Below are 19,259 nucleotides of genomic sequence, written 5' to 3' on the forward strand. Positions count from 1 at the left end.
TTTGTGTCGAAATTACAGGACAAAGGCTTCTGAAGTTGGCAAACTGGGAAAGTAAAATACACGGGAAGGAACAGAGTCCTCTTCGTTTGCAAATTCCTCTGTGCCTGTGGGCTGTTATGAGTCACTGGTAAGTCAGTGGTCTCCAGAATTTATATTCTGACTTTAGGCAGAAAAAGGGGAGGAAAAAGAGAGCTCTTTCTGCAATTGCTGTTTCTTAACTACCTTCAGCTCAAAAATGTTTTTATGTCAAAGAGCCATGTTTTGGGGTGACTATTCTGGTTTCCTTCACTTTCATGTATATATATAGACTTGATATTCTCCTATTCTCTTTTGAATTAGGTTTATCTCTCTGATGGTTCCCTCAACAATAACTCTGTTAGAAACACTGTATTTTTGAGGCTTGTATATTATTTCGAATTTTACATTTTGATAACTGTCATAAATACACAAAAACTCATTTCCCTATGTGAAATAAATCAAATCTGTATTTGCTTTTTAGGCTACTAAAGTCTAACCAGGGAATTAGAGGCTCTTTAGAATACTCATTTTATTTAATTTCCATGAACTTGGTTTGAGCCATGAGGTAACAGAAAAAAGCAAACTGGCTGAGAGGATTGCTGTGGTTTCTGACCTTGTTTATAGGAGCAGATCAGTCTGGCTTGTAAATGATTTTGTTTGCTTTTTTGAATAATATAATTACATTTCCACTGAAGGTTGATATAAAATCAAACATTTCTTTCGTGTTTGTACTCCACTTAAAAATGTGTCCATAAAAGCGCGGTTTCATTTAGTTGATTTTAGAGTACTTCATTTGTTTCCTGGAAAGACAAATAACCAACGGACTACAAAATTTTCATCAGTAAAATTTAAAAAGCCCGCCCTAACATGTGATTGGTCAGCTACCCCTCCTTTGTTCTATCATTTCTTTTATTCATAGTTTAGACTTTCTGACAGCAAGTTTACTGGAAAATGGTGTATATACTATTACGTGTACATGTGTGTACACATTGCATATATTCACAAAACAATTTCAACATATTGAGACATGGTCTCAATTCTTACCAGTCATTTACTCCTAACTTTTGTCCCGGCACAGAATTGCAACTGCCTTCAATACAAGGGGTTGCCAATCCTTTGTTTTTAGGAAAACAAAATTTGTCCTCTTCCTAATATTTTTGCTATCCTAATATTGTCTATAAAGTATGAGCAATGGCTTAGAAGGTGGACTGGCCTCTTTGTGGTTACCATATAAAATCTTAGCAACCAGCTATTAACAAAATTTAACCTAAGTGCACATGTAGATTTAAACACGTTTCCAGCCTTAAGTATTTCACCTCAGAAAAAGGGGACGGCTCTTGGTTTCTCTAAAGGAGATCGATTGTGAATTCTAAGAGTTCCACTTTTAACCGAGGGCCTGCTATATTAGTCACCTTTTTTTGCATGACACAATGTACCTCCGTGTCCGTTTTACTTGGCTGATAATAACTGCGTTTTTATTTTAGTTTTCAAGTGGATAGCAACACTAATGAAAGCCATTTTCAATTAGCTACTGAAAAAAAAAAAAAAAGGCAAGCCCTTTTAAAAAAGCATGGGTGGCTCTGAAAAGAGCCTTTGGTTTCAAGTTATTGCAAACTAATGCAGGCCTCTACTTGCCCTTGGCCTTGTGGTGGCTCTCGGTCTTCTTGGGCAGCAGCACGGCCTGGATGTTGGGCAGCACGCCGCCCTGCGCGATGGTGACTTTGCCCAGCAGCTTGTTGAGCTCCTCGTCGTTGCGGATGGCCAGCTGCAGGTGGCGCGGGATGATGCGCGTCTTCTTGTTGTCGCGGGCCGCGTTGCCCGCCAGCTCCAGGATCTCGGCCGTCAGGTACTCCAGCACCGCTGCCAGGTACACGGGCGCGCCGGCCCCGACCCGCTCGGAGTAGTTGCCCTTGCGGAGCAGGCGGTGCACGCGGCCCACGGGGAACTGCAGCCCGGCCCGCGAGGAGCGCGTCTTGGCCTTGGCGCGCGCCTTCCCGCCCTGCTTTCCGCGTCCAGACATGCCGAGTTGTAGCACGGAGATTAACAGCCACTAGCAAAGCAATAAAAGAAGTGTTCTGAAGTGTGCAAAGGACGCCAGTTATAGAGCTGGGCGGAATTGTTAAGTGCGAGATGGGATTGGTCAAAAATTATCTGACACCGCCAACCAATAAGAAAGGTGATGTGATGCAAGTAATTTACATAAATTCGTCACTGGTGCATTATCAAATCAGATCTACAAATTCTTGAGTACCTTATTTGCATAGAGCGTCTATAAAAGGGGACACTGTAGACCCTGACGGGCATTTTACAGTTTCCATTTCTCACCGCAAGCTCAAGGTTTTTCACTGAAATGCCCGAGCCCGCCAAGTCCGCGCCCGCCCCGAAGAAGGGCTCCAAGAAGGCGGTGACCAAGGCGCAGAAGAAGGACGGCAAGAAGCGCAAGCGCAGCCGCAAGGAGAGCTACTCGGTGTACGTGTACAAGGTGCTGAAGCAGGTGCACCCCGACACCGGCATCTCGTCCAAGGCCATGGGCATCATGAACTCGTTCGTCAACGACATCTTCGAGCGCATCGCGGGCGAGGCGTCGCGCCTGGCGCATTACAACAAGCGCTCGACCATCACGTCCCGGGAGATCCAGACGGCCGTGCGCCTGCTGCTGCCCGGGGAGCTGGCCAAGCACGCCGTGTCCGAGGGCACCAAGGCCGTCACCAAGTACACCAGCTCCAAGTAATGAGCTGAGGCCACTGTCAAACCCAAAGGCTCTTTTCAGAGCCACCCATGTTTTCAGTATAAGAGTTGTATTGACGTTAACAGCTGCTGTGTCTGCTAAATACGATGCTAAACTGTTTTCATTTTGCTTATCTTCATAAAAGTGCCCTGTTGTGGTGTGGTACCACTTTGAGACACACTTTGCTTAAAATAAGATAGGTATTCAGCTGGGTTAGTGGTAGAGTGGATGTTTCTTGCTTCCACTGTTGCTTTGGTTGCAAAGCTGCCTAAAGCTTTTAAACAAAACGCGAGCAGGCAGTTAAGGTACTTGGAAGTTGAAAAGGGCATTGATTGGTTCCAGGTTAGGGCTACTTGTAATGAAAAAATTTCCAAGACGTTTAGAATGGTGAGACCACTGGTAAAATAACACATTGTTGCTCTTGGTGCTGAAAGTTCATGAAAGAAACACTCTTACATACTTTGGTGTCTTTTTTAAAATTATTTTATTTCAGGGTGGAATTTATATCAGTTTATTTTTATCCTGGTCCCCAAACGTTTTTTAAATGGAAAAAAATTCTCATGTTATTCTAATTATCACCACCACTGCTGTCCTGCCCATTTTAGACATATATGATAATAAAGATACACTTGTCCTTATGATTACAAACCTAAGATTATAAATCGCCATGTATGAAATTCCACGTGGAATAAATGCTACTAATATACATAACATTTTTAGGATTTCAACTCAGGAAAATGGTAACTCTTTCTATACATATTTTGTGTAATTTTTTTCCTGAATAATAACCTTCCCACTTCCTACACATGTATGATTTCCACACACAGACACTACAATATAAACAATGAATATATATTGAAACAAAACAAACAAAGCCATAAGAAAAATGTAAAACTAAAAAGTTAAAAAAAATATAGCTGTACTCTGTGAGGGTTATTATAAAGTCAATTTTTGCTTTCTGTATTTCCTGAAGTAAGTACCTTAAACAAGTCTATGTGGGCTTCAGGGGAGTACAGAAATTGGGGGGAATTGTTTACAGTAGTGTATCTATATGTCCCCTCCCCCCATCCTGAGCAGAAAGGACTGCATATAGCTTTTTCAAATTCTAAATATACTGTAACTTAGTGTGGTAGGCAGAATAATGCCACCCTAATTAATCTATCTCCTACTCCATGGACTCTGTGATATATTAGATGACATGATAAAAGGCAATTAAATTGCAACTGAAACTGAGGTTGCCACTCACCTGAATTTAAAATAAGATCCAAGTGAACCCAATATAATCACAGACGTCCTTAATAATGAGAGGAAATCAGAATACAGAACTAGACAGATGGTGGTATGAGGAGGATTTGGCCAGAGATCTCTGGCTTTAAAAACAAACATAAGAGGCCATGAGCTAAGGAAAAAGAAAGGCCTCCATCAGATGGAAAAGCTGAGCAGACTCTCTTTTGGACCTCCAGAGAGCAGTGTAGCCTTCTGACACCTTGATTTTTGCTCCATGAGATCCATGTACAGATGCTGATCTGCACAACTATAACATTTTACGTTATGTATTTCACCAAGTTTGTGATAATTCTTCAGACTAGCAATAAAAAATTAATGCACTTACATAGGTTTAAGAATTATTGCCTAATGTATTCAGTTATGTTCTAAAGACTATATACATTTAAATTTAACTACAGTATGTAAATATCAAAATCACCAATGCCTGGAATATAGATGCATGTAAATTCTTTCTAAATATTTCAGGCTTACATAATTTCAAAATTGCTCTCATTTTAGCAGCAGCAATTTACATGCCCCTTTCTGCTCGTGTCTAAAATGTCTGATTATAACAGCAGAGTCTAATTTCATGGAGAGACAAGCACTTCCTCCAGACACTGCAGTATTATTACTTCTGATTATTAAACTACTTCAAAAAGCTGGCCTTCATTATAGGTCTAGTATAGGAGTAATGATAAAATGTCCATAAATAACTTCATGAATTGTACACCCCCACAAACTATTTGAATTTATTATTAATAGTGCATATGTTTTAACATAAGTGTCAACGAAGTTGATTTTTGTAATGTTTTCATTTGGAAAGTGTTAGTTTGCCGAGGGAGGAATGTACGAGCCGAAGGGATGCAGGAGCAGCATTTTATTCAGGGCATCTGCAAAGCAGACGGGCTGAGTCTAAAATAGTGTCAGCCCCGAACTGGCCGGGGCTTGCCGGTTACATGGAGTGATTTTGGGGAGGCTCTTTTGGCGGGCTCCTCAGGCCGGAGCAGGAACTAAGACTTGGCAAACAGGTTATATAAGATGCTCAACTGTAACTGCAGAGTCTGGTTCCCATACCAGTGGGGGATGTGTGGTGAAGTAAAAACAACAGTATGGCCAGATGAGCAAAAACAATGAAAGGCCATGTCTACAGAGGCTCTCTGGCCTACCATTCCAGGATTTCATTATCAAGGATTGGGGCCCTGGCCAGTTTGGCTCAGCAGTTAGAGCGTTGGCCTGCGGTCCGGAGAGACCTGGGTTCGGTTCCCGCTAAGGGCGCGTGCTTCGGTTGCAGTTTGTCCCCGGCCCTGGTTGGTCGTGCGGGTGGCAGCCACTCGATGTGTCCCTTTCACGTCGATGTCTCTCTCTCTCTCTCTCTCTCTCTCTCTCTCCCCCCCTCCCTCCCTCCCACTCTATCTGTAAAAAAAAAAAAAAAAAAAGGACTGGGGGTGGAGGTCCTTTCTTCAGTAACTGCTTCCTGCTGGGTGGGGGCGCTGGGGTCACCAGTGGATGGACTTTAGTAATAGTCTACTGGTCTACTGGAATTCAGCACTGGCCTTCCAGGACTTGAGATAAGGGTTGGCATTGGACCCATGATTGAAGGGGCATCCTCTCACCAATGGACTGGTTGGTGAAGGCCCGGACATGGTTCTGGAGAAATGATGAAAACTGGCATAGGATACAGGGACCAAAAAGAAAGAAGAGCAAGGAGGAGCTAAAGGAAGGATCCAAGAGTTCCAATTTAATTTTTGTAACCACGAGCCCCAAAATTCCGAGAGCTGGTGCCACACTTTTGAGGACCCATGGGCTTGTTTCATTGCTGCATCTCTAACTATACCAGACTGACTCACATAAAAGCAGTATTCCTCTTGGAGGAAGAGACAGAGGTCTAGACTGTGTGAGTAAGCAATTAGGTAAACAGGGACATAGGCGAACATTCTATGAAACAGAAGAACACAAAACATAAAAGTTAATATATACATAAATCGTCAACCAGTTGAGCAGATGTCCAGATATAAGGCTTCCACTGGAATGAAGTCATGCAGACACAGTCTGACAGATTGTCTGCAGTTAGAATATTCCAGTGGTTATCAGGTGTATGAATGGCATATAGAGACACAGCCTTAAACAAAACTTTGAAGATAGTTAACTGCACTGGAGTTCAATACCCATAAATGGGTACTGTGGTTTTCACTGAGACATAATCTTCTCCCTCCCTAAGAGTACCCTCCAGTTAAAGAGACTGTATTAAGTCTAGTTTTAGCTTGGCTTGTTATTTGCATAAACACAAAAGTATCAATAGATCAAATTGACCCTGGCCGGTTTGGCTCAGCGGTTAGAGCGTCGGTCTGCGGTCTGGAGAGACCCGGGTTCGGTTCCTGCTAAGGCCACGTACTTCGGTTGCAGTTTGTCCCCGGCCCTGGTTGGTCGTGCGGGTGGCAGCCACTCGATGTGTCCCTTTCACATCGATGTTTCTCTCTCTCTCTCTCCCTCCCACTCTATCTGTACAAAAAATGGAAAAATGTCCTCGGGTGAGGATTAAAAAAAAAAAAAATAGATCAAATTGATCCCATAGGCTTTCCCCAATTTTACTTTGCTGGAATGTTACTTATTCATAAGGAATCTTTAGATGTTGCTCTGGTGAGCAGTTAACAGTCAGCCCCTCAGGCAGAGATGCCAAAGTCACAACTGCCATTAGGCAGTGTCCAAGGTACCTGCTGATTTGGGCTGTGTCCTTAAGTTTTTGAGGCCCCCAAAGATGCTGAGGTTTCTTTTTGCCATCTTTCAGGAAAGTAATTTTCATTCCTTACCTGGAAAGATTGCCATGAACCATGTGGCCAAGAAAGGTACCAGGCCATGTCTCCAAGGGGCTTTTTCAGTTTCAAAGTCAATCGTCATTCCTTAAAGTTTTCTGGTGACATCCAGAGTCCTGGCATGTCTCTCTCAGATATGACATTACAGTCAAAGTCTTGGTTAATAAAACCATAATTGGAAACTGGCTTTATGTGTCCTGTTAAGAAGAAATCAGATTCCTATTGGATTCATGCAAATAAACACATTGCCATGAAAGTCATAATACTCACTCATTAAGAGCTTCCCAATTTTGGAGGAATCAGGTAGGGAGAAAAATATAAATGCCTCAATATTGCTTATGAAAGTATAATTTACTAGACTGCTTTAAGAACAGAAACAAGTTCCCTTGTTTCTGTAAAACAAAAGATTAAAAATCAGCAATATTTAAAAGAATTACAAAAACTATAATTTTCAGTTCCTTCAGTGCCACAATCAAATTTAGTTTCGGATCTTGCTGGACCACTCCACTTTGGTGTTTATCTCTGTGCTTTTGTTTTTCTTGTTTTCTTTCCATTTTCATTTCTCTTTTTTAGTATTCCTCCTTCAATGTCCTTTCTTAACTAACTTTAGCATACCCTACTTTCTTTCCAAATTAATAAATAAATAAATAAATAATATCTCACCCTGGCAGGTTTGGCTCAGCGGTTAGAGTGTCAGCCCACGCACCAAAGCTTCCCGGGATGGGTTTCCGCCAAGGGCACGTACAGGGGTTGCAGTTTGTCCCCCGCCCTGGTTGGGGTCGTGTAGGTGGCACCCAGTCGATGTTTCTCTCTTTCTCCTTCTCTCCCTCCCGCTCTATCTGAATATACATGCAAAAATGTCCTCAGGTGAGAATAAAAAAATAAAAATAAAAACATCTCCATATCCTATACCTTCCATCACCCAAATTATTGTTTCTTTCCAACTAATTAAAAATTTTAACTCTTAGTTGTGTGACAACTAATAAGTAACACCTTCAAATCTATTTTCTAGCTTTTTGGAATAAAAGGCCAAAAGTAGGTTTACTTAAGCTTTGTCTAGCAGTCAATGCTCAGCAGTTGAAGTAAGTTAATTGATCTGCTCAGACAGCTAAGGTTTTCCTTTTCTTTCTTTCTTTTTTTTTTTGTTAAGAGAGAGAGAGAAACATCGATGTGAGAGAGACACATCACATTGATTAGTTGCCATCCACACAACCCCTACTGGGGCTGGGGACAAACTGCACTTAAGGTATATGCCCTTAGCGGGAACCGAACCCTGGTCTCTCTGGACCACAGGCTGATGCTCTAACCACTGACCCAAACCAGCCAGGGCGGTTTTCCCTTTCTATAAGGATCACTTCCTAGAAAGTTGCATCTTAAAATATTCGTTGACAGATCTAAATTCATCCTCCAGCTTCTCTGAAATAAAAGTAGCAAAGTCAGATTAATTAACATTTTAGTGTCATGTTATTTTAAATACCTAGATATTTGACATTTTAATCATTTAACCCAGCATATCTCCAAACTGTCAGTTACCAAAGACTTTGGAAATCTATGTTTAGTATATATAATTATTACTGAAAAGCTGTATCAAAACCCCTTCATTTTAGGTACCTTTATTTATTATTTCTTTAAAAAAAAGTCAGTTATACCCTGACTGGCCTGGCTCAGCATTTAGAGCTTCGGCCTGCAGACCAAAGAGTCTCGGGTTGGATTCCAGTCAAAGGCACGTGCCCAGGTTTCGGTTTGTCGCCGGACCTGCTCGGGGTCATGTGGGAGGCAACCAGTCGATGTTTCTCTCTCTCTTCCTTTCTCTCCACCTCTTTCCCTCCCACTCTATCTGAAGATAAATAGAAAAATATCATCGGATGAGGATTAAAAATAATCACAAACCAGTCAATTATTATCCAATCCATTTTCTTGACAAATTTTATACAGAGATAAATAACATAAACTTATTTCTGCAAACCAAGGCAAACAGACATACAAGTGATACCTCGGTTCTCGAACATAATTCGTTCCAGGAGGACGGTCGAGAACCGAATTGTTCGAGAACCGAAGCAATGAAACCAATAGGAAAGCGTGACTCCACAAAGCGTGACTCTCTCTCTGCACTCACACTGATGACGCCAGCAAGGCGCGCTGGGCCGAATGAACGCCATTCGGCTCATCTCGGAAGTTCGAGTTCCAAATATTTGTTCGGATTCCGAGACAAAAGTTTCTCGAATCTCCATTTGGTCGAAAACCGAGGCGTTCGAGAACCGAGGTTCCACTGATATTTTATGTTAATAACTTTAAAAAATATCAATTAAACTTAAATTACCCATATAATTCTTGGTGATTATTGTATTCCTTCAGTGTGCTCAAAAGTGAGCTGGTTTGATTGTCTAGTGTCCTTGCCTACTTCTAGGAGGCTGGAGAAAAGGCAGAGGGGAGGGGAGCTAACAGGCTTGTTCTAGGGTCTGCACCAGCTCCTAGGCCTCCAGAGGCTTCTATTTAAAAGTATCTTTTTTTCCCTCCACATTGAGGTGGGCATGGGGCCCCTGCTGCTCCCCCGCCTGCACAGGGTTTGGGGTGGTATTATTTCCCTCTTCTTCCCAGGACTGCTCTAGCTCCCAGGCTTCCAGGAGGAGGATCTAGAGTATTTAACTCTCCAGGAGTGGAGTGAGACCTTTTCCCCTCTTTGAACCATCAATTTAGATCTTTCTGGTAGAATCCTTATGACGTAACAACATGGAATCGTGCACATAAGAAGAGATCCTATCCTACCTCAAAACAGAAGAGAAACAACCTCTAAAGTAAATAAATAAGTGCTCTCAAAAAGAGGGCCTGGGTCACTAGTTTCAGCATCTTATCTCACACCAACCGGCACAGCACAATGACCCTCTCAAGGTCCGAGTGCCACAAAGTCAAACAGCAGAGACAGAGGATTGATTCTCTGTGTTCATAAAACAGCGAAGGGCAAACCGTCCCCAACAGATAAGAAAGCCAGCAAAGAACATCTGAAACCGAAGTTCTGTTACAGACAGACAAGAACTCTTACTAGCTCTTAAACAGAACAGACCTATTTTCTTTTACTGGCTAAGCATTTTGAGTGGCTGATGCCTTGAGAGGGAGAGCAGGGATATTCTCCAAGGTAAAAAAAAAAGTCTGGGCAGCTGTTGGGAAGTTCCTGCCATCCCTGGCATGGGGTCCACTCACCACGAGCAGCTTGGGCCCTCAGCTAAGTGGCACATGCCCCACCTTTAAAACAATTAAGCAACAAGACAAAAACAAAACCACCCTAATATATAAAATCCACAAGTGCGCACAACACACAGACAAATGTTTATAGCTTACCATGCCCTTTTGCTTGTACAGCTAGACAGAACATTAGACAGAATACCAGACAGAATGCCCTGCAACAAGCAGAGCAAGTGCCTGAGCCCTAAGCTGACCAGGCTCTGGTTCGGAGACTAGACAATGACTGTGAGAGGTCACTTGCAACCAGGAGCTTATCAGGCTCCCACCAGATGAGAGGCAACAGACAGCCGCTGCCTTTTGTTTACAGAATTACAGAGTTACAGATCTAGAACACTCAGATGAGACCACAGGAATTGTTGAGGCTGCACCCAGGACTCAAAACAGGAAAGGAGTCTCGGCCTCAGCCCCAGGAACTCCCAGTCCAGGAAGCAAGCAGGAACCCCAGTACTCACTACAGAGGGCACAGAGGGGTCCCGCTTGTGATCTCACCAGTGTTGCCAGAAAATGAAACCTGACAACAAATGGGTCTGGGCCACCTGTCACTACTTGAGCCAATTAAGCTGAGACAAGGTTGAATCATATAAGAGCGTTTATTCCAATACTACCGGCAGTATAGGAGAGCAGCCAGGCCATCCTGCAAACATCTGCTTTCTCAAAGTTAGGTTCTGAGTCAGCGGGGTTAGGAGGAGGAGGTTTAGAATGTAAGAGGGGAGTTTGGTAGGCAGACCAGGTTTGGCAGAGAGAGGGCTGGGATCAAAGGGTGAAGAGGGCCTGGACATAAGGCACTCTGACCACTTTCTTTTGCAGTGACAAAAGGTATCTAGATCACATAAGGTTTTTAAATAGAAAGTGCCATTTTCAGGCCTGTGGGAACCATTATCCAATTTGTATTGTGGCCAGGTGGTATTACAACAGAAAATGAGACGCCTGGGTTTGATGTCCCATGCAAGTCTGAGCAGGTTGAGGGTCTTCAGGAGACAACCCAAAGGGGTGGTTTTTGGTGGGACAGACTCAGTGCTGCCTGTGGCGAATTTCTGAGAGGGGTGAGTGAGTGATAAGCCACTAAGGGAGACAGCAGCTGCCATATTGGACAGGGTTCCCAGCTGGGGATGGCATACCATAAGGGTGTGTGGGAGTCCTCTAAGGCAAGCCCAGTTAGAGGAGTCCGAGGCCAAAAGGCCATGTGGGCTCCTGGCCTTGTGAAAGGTCTTTCCAGATGTGAGAGGACCGTGACGAGCCACGAATCAACAAGTGGCTGGTCACTAACCCCTAGAAAGGGAGAGAAACAGACGACCTGAGAGAGAGTTTGCAGCCCGTCACTTACCCCAGATAATTGGCCACTGGTGATCGCGTGGTCAGCATGGAAGGGAGAGACCCAGATCGGCGAACTCCCGGGCTGGCTCGGGAGGGCCTGCAGGACTGGGAAGAACCACCAGAACACCGGGGCAGGGGGCGGGCTGGGGGCGGGGGGCGATTCAGAGGTTAGCCCAGGACAAGCCCCCTGGACATACCCGATGTGTCTGTGGGGAGCCGCCTCCCGCTCCCCACCCGCTGAACCCTCCAGGTTTCCAAACCAAATGTTAGATTGCCAAGGGAGGAATGAGTGAGGTCACAGTAGGGCCTTTTATTCAGGGCATCTGCAAAGCAGAAGGGCTGAGTTCAAAAGGGTGTCGTCCTTGAACTGGCCGGGGCTTGCCGGTTACATGGAGTGATTTTGGGAATGCTCCTTTGGCGGGCTCCTCAGGCAGGAGCAGGAACAAAGACCTGGCAAACAGGTTATAGGTTGCTCAACCGTAATGGCAAAGGGTCTGGTTCCCACACCAGCGTGGTGAGGTAAAATGAGCAGAATGTTCTGATGACTGAAAGCAATGCAAGGCCCGACCCACGAGGCGCTCCTATGGTGCGGTGCTCTCTGGCCTAACAATGAGTGCGAAACAGAGGGTGTGAAAACCAAAGTTCATTACCTGGCAGCACTCAAATTCCAACCAATGTCTTCTGATGCAATGGTCTTCCAAAGATATTTATATAGAATTCAAAGAACACTTTTAAAGAAATCTGTAGATTTCTTAGCACTTTAACGTGTACCTTATTACATAGATGTTTTCCTCTTCCCAGCACTAAGCTATATCTGTCTTCTTGGTGTATTCCAATTCATCTTTTATGTGTCCTGAGTTAGCCAAAAAAGGAAGGCATGATTAAGGCTAGCAGAAGAAACCCACTCTGCCCAGGAATAAATGCCTTTCCTACCTGGGAGGCTGATGGCCATAAACCCTCCTGAGACTGTGCATTCCTTCAGAACAACAAAAATGTCTTAAATAATTATCAAAATGCCTGATGCAGAGAGGAGCACCATTAAAAAATTCTTTAAGATGTAAACTAGATAACCCCGTAAATCAAGGGAGGCTTGGTATTATAGTGCCAATGTGCAGTCAGTAAAACTGAAATCTAGTGATTATTTTTACAGAGATAATGGAATAAACCTTACACAGGTTTTGGAATACTGAAAAGCAAAAGTAGAGCTGGTGTTCCAGACAACTGAAAGAAGCAGGAGCCAACACAGTGTTCAGAGTGCGGGCGCACACGTTAGTTATTAAAATCTAGAAATGTGGAGGGGAGTCCTGGTGGAGATAAGGCTCAGATCCTGGGAGGGGAAGCTTATAAAGCTGATGCTAGAAGTGTAGAATCCAGACTGGGGGAAATAGGCCAAAGCTGGGAACCAGAACCAAGTGTTGCAGTAGGAGGTAAGACCAGAGCTGAAACAGAAGGAAATGAGCTCCCTCTTGTAACTCCCCTTTCCAGCCACTCTAGCTTTGCCTAGAAGTGACTGTAAAAGAAATGTGGTGTGCACAACTCCACCGTTTACCAAGGAGTACTTGAGGCAGAGAAACAGGGCCTAATTTACAGAGTACATGGGCCTCCCTACAGATGTCTTCCTCCAGTGGACAATTGCTCAGCAAATACAAGTGTCACACTGTGCTTAGAGGAACAGAAATACATCGAACTCTTGGTGAGAATGTAAGTGGCTGTGATAACACCTTAGATAAAAGGCTTATCCAGGACTTTAAAAGCCCGAAAGGGCTGGGGAAGGGAAAAGTAATCAGACCCACACAAACAAGCCCGCCAGAGACCCGCAGCGACACCTAGAGGACATTCGACTTCTAGAGCGGGAATTTCAAAAGTTGATGTGGCCCCCTCAGGCGCTCCCGGATGACGCTTCACATAAGACAGCTGACTTCTGACAATCTATTCAGAAGCTTCATAAAGCACCACCTCCAGCCCAGACAGCTCCTGCGGAAACGTTAAAAAAGGTGACCAGCAGCTCAAAAGGATTAGAATGAGCCCAGGTGTTCAGTACACGTTTTCATAGCCCTAGGACCTCTGTACGGAGTATGGTTGTAAAGAATAAAGCAAGGCGCCTACTACTAGGAGACCCGGTGACACCACCCGAGTGTTAGCATTACTATCCATTGAGCACCGGAATGCCAGTGCGCAGCTCCTTAAGCGAAAACATGAGTGGCTCTGAAAAGAGCCTTTGGGGTTAGAAGTCATGCCGCTTACTTGCTGGTCTACTTGGAGCTGGTGTACTTGGTGACGGCCTTGGTGCCCTCGGACACGGCGTGCTTGGCCAGCTCCCCGGGCAGCAGCAGGCGCACGGCCGTCTGGATCTCCCGGGACGTGATGGTCGAGCGCTTGTTGTAATGCGCCAGGCGCGACGCCTCGCCCGCGATGCGCTCGAAGATGTCGTTGACGAACGAGTTCATGATGCCCATGGCCTTGGACGAGATGCCGGTGTCGGGGTGCACCTGCTTCAGCACCTTGTACACGTACACCGAGTAGCTCTCCTTGCGGCTGCGCTTGCGCTTCTTGCCGTCCTTCTTCTGCGCCTTGGTCACCGCCTTCTTGGAGCCCTTCTTCGGGGCGGGCGCGGACTTGGCCGGTTCAGGCATGTTTACAGTCACAACGTTGTAAGAAAAAGAGCGAAAGAATAGGACGTCTCGCTTTTATAAAGAATGGGGTATGCAAATGAGGTGTAAACCTATAATCTTGTTTCTGATTGATGAATATTGAGAATTACGTCATAAGAATGAGTGGGGCCCAATCAGTACGCCAGATGAAATTGCCATTTGAACCAATGGCACAAACTGATTTGTTTGCGCCCAAAAGGGTTTATAAAAAGTACCACCCCTGCGCTTTCATTTTGCTCTCTGGTTGGTATTATTTTCTAAGTCCATCATGTCTGGACGTGGAAAGCAAGGAGGCAAGGCTCGCGCCAAGGCCAAGACGCGCTCCTCGCGGGCCGGGCTGCAGTTCCCCGTGGGCCGCGTGCACCGCCTGCTCCGCAAGGGCAACTACTCCGAGCGGGTCGGGGCCGGCGCGCCCGTGTACCTGGCGGCGGTGCTGGAGTACCTGACGGCCGAGATCCTGGAGCTGGCGGGCAACGCGGCCCGCGACAACAAGAAGACGCGCATCATCCCGCGCCACCTGCAGCTGGCCATCCGCAACGACGAGGAGCTCAACAAGCTGCTGGGCAAAGTCACCATCGCGCAGGGCGGCGTGCTGCCCAACATCCAGGCCGTGCTGCTGCCCAAGAAGACCGAGAGCCACCACAAGGCCAAGGGCAAGTAGAGGCCTGCATTAGTTCACAGCAATGCGAACGCGGTGTAGTGCAAACCAACGGCTCTTTTCAGAGCCACCACGTTTTCACTGAAAGGGCTTGCAGTTCATTATTCTTTAAGCAGCTACTTGTAAATCGTCTATACCCAAGTTCGTCAGTAGATGTTATTACTTAGAAACCCCAAACGGAAAATTAACCATCCATTTAAAACAATAAAAGCAAGAGTTAACAATCATCCCAGTGAAAACGACAGGTGTTTTTTGTCAGGTAATTAAGGCGATCGATGCAGCAGTACCTCGGTTAAACCTGGAGAACATTGGGTAAAGCATAATGCTTGGTCAAAGGTGAATATTTAGATGCAAATACTAGGCCCGCAGCAATAAAACCACTCTTCAGTCTTCACGGGTTGTTTTGCATCCTGAAACACATCCATCTCCAACTTGGCTGGGCCTTGGAAGATTGTAAATAAGAAAACACTACTTCATTCACTGGTGTTATTTCCTTTACTCTTGGGTTCTTCTTAATCTATATTCTTGACACTACTACGGTTGTCCTTTGCTCGCTTCCGCTCACCATAAGCGTCCTCAGGCAGAGCTTATTAACAGGGTTCAGCATTACTTTAAAAAGACATACATAGTCTTTGCATCATTTATTAATTTGAGAGTGTTTTAACTTCATTTTACACAAACGTCAGTTGAAAGTGTAAAACGTAGTGAAATGTTATATGTGAGAATGCTAGATAGTAAGTATATGGTCCTGATGCGTTTAGGAAAAGTGTATAAAAACAAAATTTAAAAATAGCAAAAAATATAAATGAATAAACATAATAAAAAAAATAAAAATCTTTCCAAGTTCAGGGGAAAAAAATCTCGAAGTTCCTATACGGTTATCAAGAAAGTGACGTGAAATTAGCAGTTGGCCAGTCACATCTAGTGCGCGCCTTTTAAAACTGATCAGAGAAAAACCAGCTTGAACCGCCCAAATTTAAAATTCTTATTAAGCAAATAACATACCACTGTCATAATTTATGTTGTGGGGGAAAGGCCATCATATTGTGAAGAAATGTCATAAAGAATATAGAGGCGAAAAGGGTAGAAAAGGGTAGAAAACGGCCCCTGTTGAAAGTGCGGCTGGGAAGAAGCAGCTAATTTTACGTCTCAACAGACTGGAAGTTCCCGCGATTGTGTCGACCGTTTGTAGTAACCTCACGGAGGCTTGATGGACAGATGCCTGGTTCAATCAGAAGGGCACTAACGTTATATATAGTCGTCGACAGCTCTTAGCTTCTTCAAGCAGCTCGCTGGCCCTGGTTATAAAGAATGGCTAGGACTAAGCAGACGGCTCGCAAGTCCACGGGCGGGAAGGCGCCGCGCAAGCAGCTGGCCACCAAAGCCGCCCGCAAGAGCGCGCCGGCCACCGGCGGCGTGAAGAAGCCGCACCGCTACCGGCCCGGCACGGTGGCCCTGCGCGAGATCCGCCGCTACCAGAAGTCCACCGAGCTGCTGATCCGCAAGCTGCCCTTCCAGCGCCTGGTGCGCGAGATCGCGCAGGACTTCAAGACCGACCTGCGCTTCCAGAGCTCGGCCGTCATGGCTCTGCAGGAGGCGTGCGAGGCCTACCTGGTGGGGCTGTTCGAGGACACCAACCTGTGCGCCATCCACGCCAAGCGCGTCACCATCATGCCCAAGGACATCCAGCTCGCGCGCCGCATCCGCGGGGAGAGGGCGTAAACTTAGTATACCACCAGGCAAAATTTAACCTAAAGGCTCTTTTCAGAGCCACCCCAAATTTTAATTAGAGCTGTAGGCAAAAGGGTGCAATTTAGTTACAGGCAGGAATTTAGAACTGTTTGCAAGACGTAACTACAAACAAAATCGTGCAGGATGGTTGCATCCTGTTTGCAAAATATGGCCAAACCCCATGTCGCTGAAATCCTTTAAAAGGTGGAAGTCCTCAATCCTTGTAACAACACTTCCTCACTTTCCACACGACAAATGAAAATTGAAATTCCATCGGGCTGGGGAAGAACCGTGGAGTCAGCCAGGCTTTGCACCAGTTATTGAGCTGAAATCGCTCTGTCGTTTTACTCAAAATGGCCGACTTGCATTGTTTTTACCCTGCTGCCAAACTTACAAGAGACAATAATTATCACAGCGTGGCTATTAGGCTTCCAGTTTTCATGGCAGCATTCATTTTTAGGTGGAATGAGGGAAATACAAAATGAAGCAAACACAAGTGTTATATACTCATTTATTTACAAATTCTCACATATAATGAATAAACAATCTGCTTGGATCTCAAGGGCACAACACGGAGTTAAAAGCTGGTACAGGAAGCTAGTATCCCCAAGCACCTTTTCTGGGAATTAGATTGAGGAACTCATCCTCACTATTATACTATTCTGACATCTCAAAGCATTGGCGGAAAATATAAACATTCTCACCTCTGTGGCCTCTTACTACCGTGCAGTTAAAGTGATGCTACAAGCTCTTTGTCAGATTAAGTGGGTGGCTCTGAAAAGAGCCTTTGCATTCTCAGATAATCTTAAAGTAAGCCTTACTTCTTTTTGGAGGTAGCCCTCTTGGGTTTGGCCGCCTTTGGTTTAGTCGCCTTGGCTTTCGCCGCTTTGGCCTTCGCTGGACTCTTCGGCACCTTCTTGGGCTTGGCTGCTTTCGCCTTTTTCGGGCTCTTTGCCCTTTTGGCTCCGGCAACCGACGCCGGCTTCTTCGCCTTCTTCGGGGTCTTCTTGACGCTCTTCTTGGGGGTGGCTGATCCCGCGGCCTTCTTGGACTTCTTGGCCGCCCCAGCAGCCTTCTTGGGCTTGGCCGCGCCCGCCTTCTTGGCTTTGGGCTTGGCCTCCCCGGAAGCCGCCTTCTTGTTGAGCTTGAAGGAGCCCGAGGCGCCGGTGCCCTTGGTCTGCACCAGGGTGCCCTTGCTCACCAGGCTCTTGAGACCCAGCTTGATGCGGCTGTTGTTCTTGTCCACGTCGTAGCCCGCGGCCGCCAGCGCCTTCTTGAGCGCGGCCAGGGACACGCCGCTGCGCTCCTTGGAGGCGGCCACGGCCTTGGTGATGAGCTCGGACACCGGCGGCCCGGACGCCTTGCGCTTGGCGGCACCGGTGGACTTGCGGGCCTTCTTCTTCCCCGGAGTCTTCTCCGCAGTAGGTGCAGGAGGCGCGGCAGGTGCGGTTTCTGACATTGTTGTAGGTTGGGATATCTAGCAGTAAAAAAAATAGTAAGTCTCAGAGTTAAGTGACCAAGCTGGGGAGTGTGTCTATATAAACACACAGCGACGCTGCGCGCTGATTGGTTCCTAGGTCAGTCTTCCGGCCTGAAAGCTACACAGTCTCAGCTTTGTCCCGGAATTGTGTTTGTTGCATTTCAGGAAAGCCAAAAAATTGAAATTTCCTATGGACGAATCACTTCAATTCTAATCTATAATGCACGGGGACAGCTCAAGCTTTGAGATCGGCATCATTTTTTTCTCCTGTTAGAGTTTCTTCGGTCTCAGCCTTTGTCAAAAACCCCCGACACTGAGAGATGCACAGGTCAGAGAGTCAACATGTAGATTTTTGTTTAAAATATCAATTTTTCCCTTTGTGTTTTCAATAGCTTCCTCTCCAGTAATATTCTGTAGCTTCTTGGCTTCTCATACATTTCAACAACTACTGGATTCTCATTTAGATTTATCCAAAAATCTCTTTTACATGAGGAGAAATAACACAGGCTCTTACAGAATTTCTTTAGAAGAATAATAGTAAAGGATGCTTTGAACAACAGTAATTTCTGATAAGAAAAGACTGTGCTTTTACTGAAAATGCTTTGCCATAGCTTTTTGTGACTATTTGAAGGGTTAGGTAATTTTTGGGTTTAAGGCGTAAATAATTAGGAAAATGGGAAATGCAATATTCAATAGTTGGGCCTGTTGTTGTAGCTATGGCTGAGTATTTAGTAGATTTGGGTAAAGCATAAGAGAGAGTTGGACCCTTTTATGGGTTAAAAAATTCTTTTTTTTCAGGTGGTGATCAGTTATTCAAATGTTCATAAGCTTTTGGATATAGAGGTCTGTCAGGCTTGGAGAACATGTTTGGCGAAGTATTCAAGTAACAGCAGCATTAAGGAGTACACAAAGCACAGCACAGCACACACACACACACACACACACACACACTTATACAGAATTCCTTTAGGAGATTGAAATGTAAAAACAAATCTCTTTTACATTTACTACTAAAGTTCTTATTTAAGAAACATTACAGCTATGTTTTTATATCCAGTAATAAATAGATTGATAGCAGAGTCGTCAGGACAAGAGTCTCAAGGCCTGGGAAGTTGGTACTAAATGCTGTTTTTGCTATGTGGTGAAATGTAGCCCAGTGTTTTGCAGATACAGATGTAACCAGATGAGCTTGACTGGAATAAGATTTGGTAAATGAACTGCAAAGGCGAAATCAAAATGTAATTATTAAATAGTGTATATGAGCAACGGCTAAACCTCTCTTCAGGAAGACAGCTTTGGATGTGAATCCTGTCTCCCTTAGTTGCTGCAAATAAATAAAAGTACCTGCCAACAGCCATATCTT

At 45.1% G+C, this 19,259-nt stretch overlaps 6 protein-coding genes across 6 annotated transcripts; 3 read left to right on the forward strand and 3 right to left on the reverse strand.

Annotated features, from left to right (window-relative positions):
* Positions 1-1,070: 1,070 nt before the first annotated feature.
* LOC118637169 (histone H2A type 1-D) lies at positions 1,071-2,083 on the reverse strand. Its single transcript, XM_036272367.1, has one exon. The coding sequence runs from the start codon at positions 2,036-2,038 to the stop codon at positions 1,646-1,648; it is 393 nt and encodes a 130-aa protein (XP_036128260.1). The 5' UTR covers positions 2,039-2,083; the 3' UTR covers positions 1,071-1,645.
* Positions 2,084-2,331: 248 nt separating this feature from the next.
* Positions 2,332-2,791, forward strand: LOC118637184 (histone H2B type 1-C/E/F/G/I). The gene has a single exon (XM_036272382.1). The coding sequence runs from the start codon at positions 2,369-2,371 to the stop codon at positions 2,747-2,749; it is 381 nt and encodes a 126-aa protein (XP_036128275.1). The 5' UTR covers positions 2,332-2,368; the 3' UTR covers positions 2,750-2,791.
* A 10,789-nt stretch (positions 2,792-13,580) lies between these two features.
* LOC118637183 (histone H2B type 1-C/E/F/G/I) lies at positions 13,581-14,038 on the reverse strand. The gene has a single exon (XM_036272381.1). The coding sequence runs from the start codon at positions 14,007-14,009 to the stop codon at positions 13,629-13,631; it is 381 nt and encodes a 126-aa protein (XP_036128274.1). The 5' UTR covers positions 14,010-14,038; the 3' UTR covers positions 13,581-13,628.
* Positions 14,039-14,280: 242 nt separating this feature from the next.
* LOC118637172 (histone H2A type 1-D) lies at positions 14,281-14,915 on the forward strand. The gene has a single exon (XM_036272371.1). It carries the CDS (start codon positions 14,296-14,298, stop codon positions 14,686-14,688), a length of 393 nt encoding a protein of 130 aa, XP_036128264.1. The 5' UTR covers positions 14,281-14,295; the 3' UTR covers positions 14,689-14,915.
* Positions 14,916-15,922: 1,007 nt separating this feature from the next.
* LOC118637166 (histone H3.1) lies at positions 15,923-16,451 on the forward strand. The gene has a single exon (XM_036272364.1). It carries the CDS (start codon positions 15,997-15,999, stop codon positions 16,405-16,407), a length of 411 nt encoding a protein of 136 aa, XP_036128257.1. The 5' UTR covers positions 15,923-15,996; the 3' UTR covers positions 16,408-16,451.
* A 462-nt stretch (positions 16,452-16,913) lies between these two features.
* On the reverse strand, positions 16,914-17,939 carry LOC118637160 (histone H1.4-like). The gene has a single exon (XM_036272357.1). It carries the CDS (start codon positions 17,873-17,875, stop codon positions 17,234-17,236), a length of 642 nt encoding a protein of 213 aa, XP_036128250.1. The 5' UTR covers positions 17,876-17,939; the 3' UTR covers positions 16,914-17,233.
* Between the last annotated feature and the right edge of the window lie 1,320 nt (positions 17,940-19,259).

This window comes from Molossus molossus, unplaced genomic scaffold (genome assembly GCF_014108415.1).
Source record: "Molossus molossus isolate mMolMol1 unplaced genomic scaffold, mMolMol1.p scaffold_m16_p_20, whole genome shotgun sequence".
Lineage (NCBI taxonomy): Eukaryota > Metazoa > Chordata > Mammalia > Chiroptera > Molossidae > Molossus > Molossus molossus.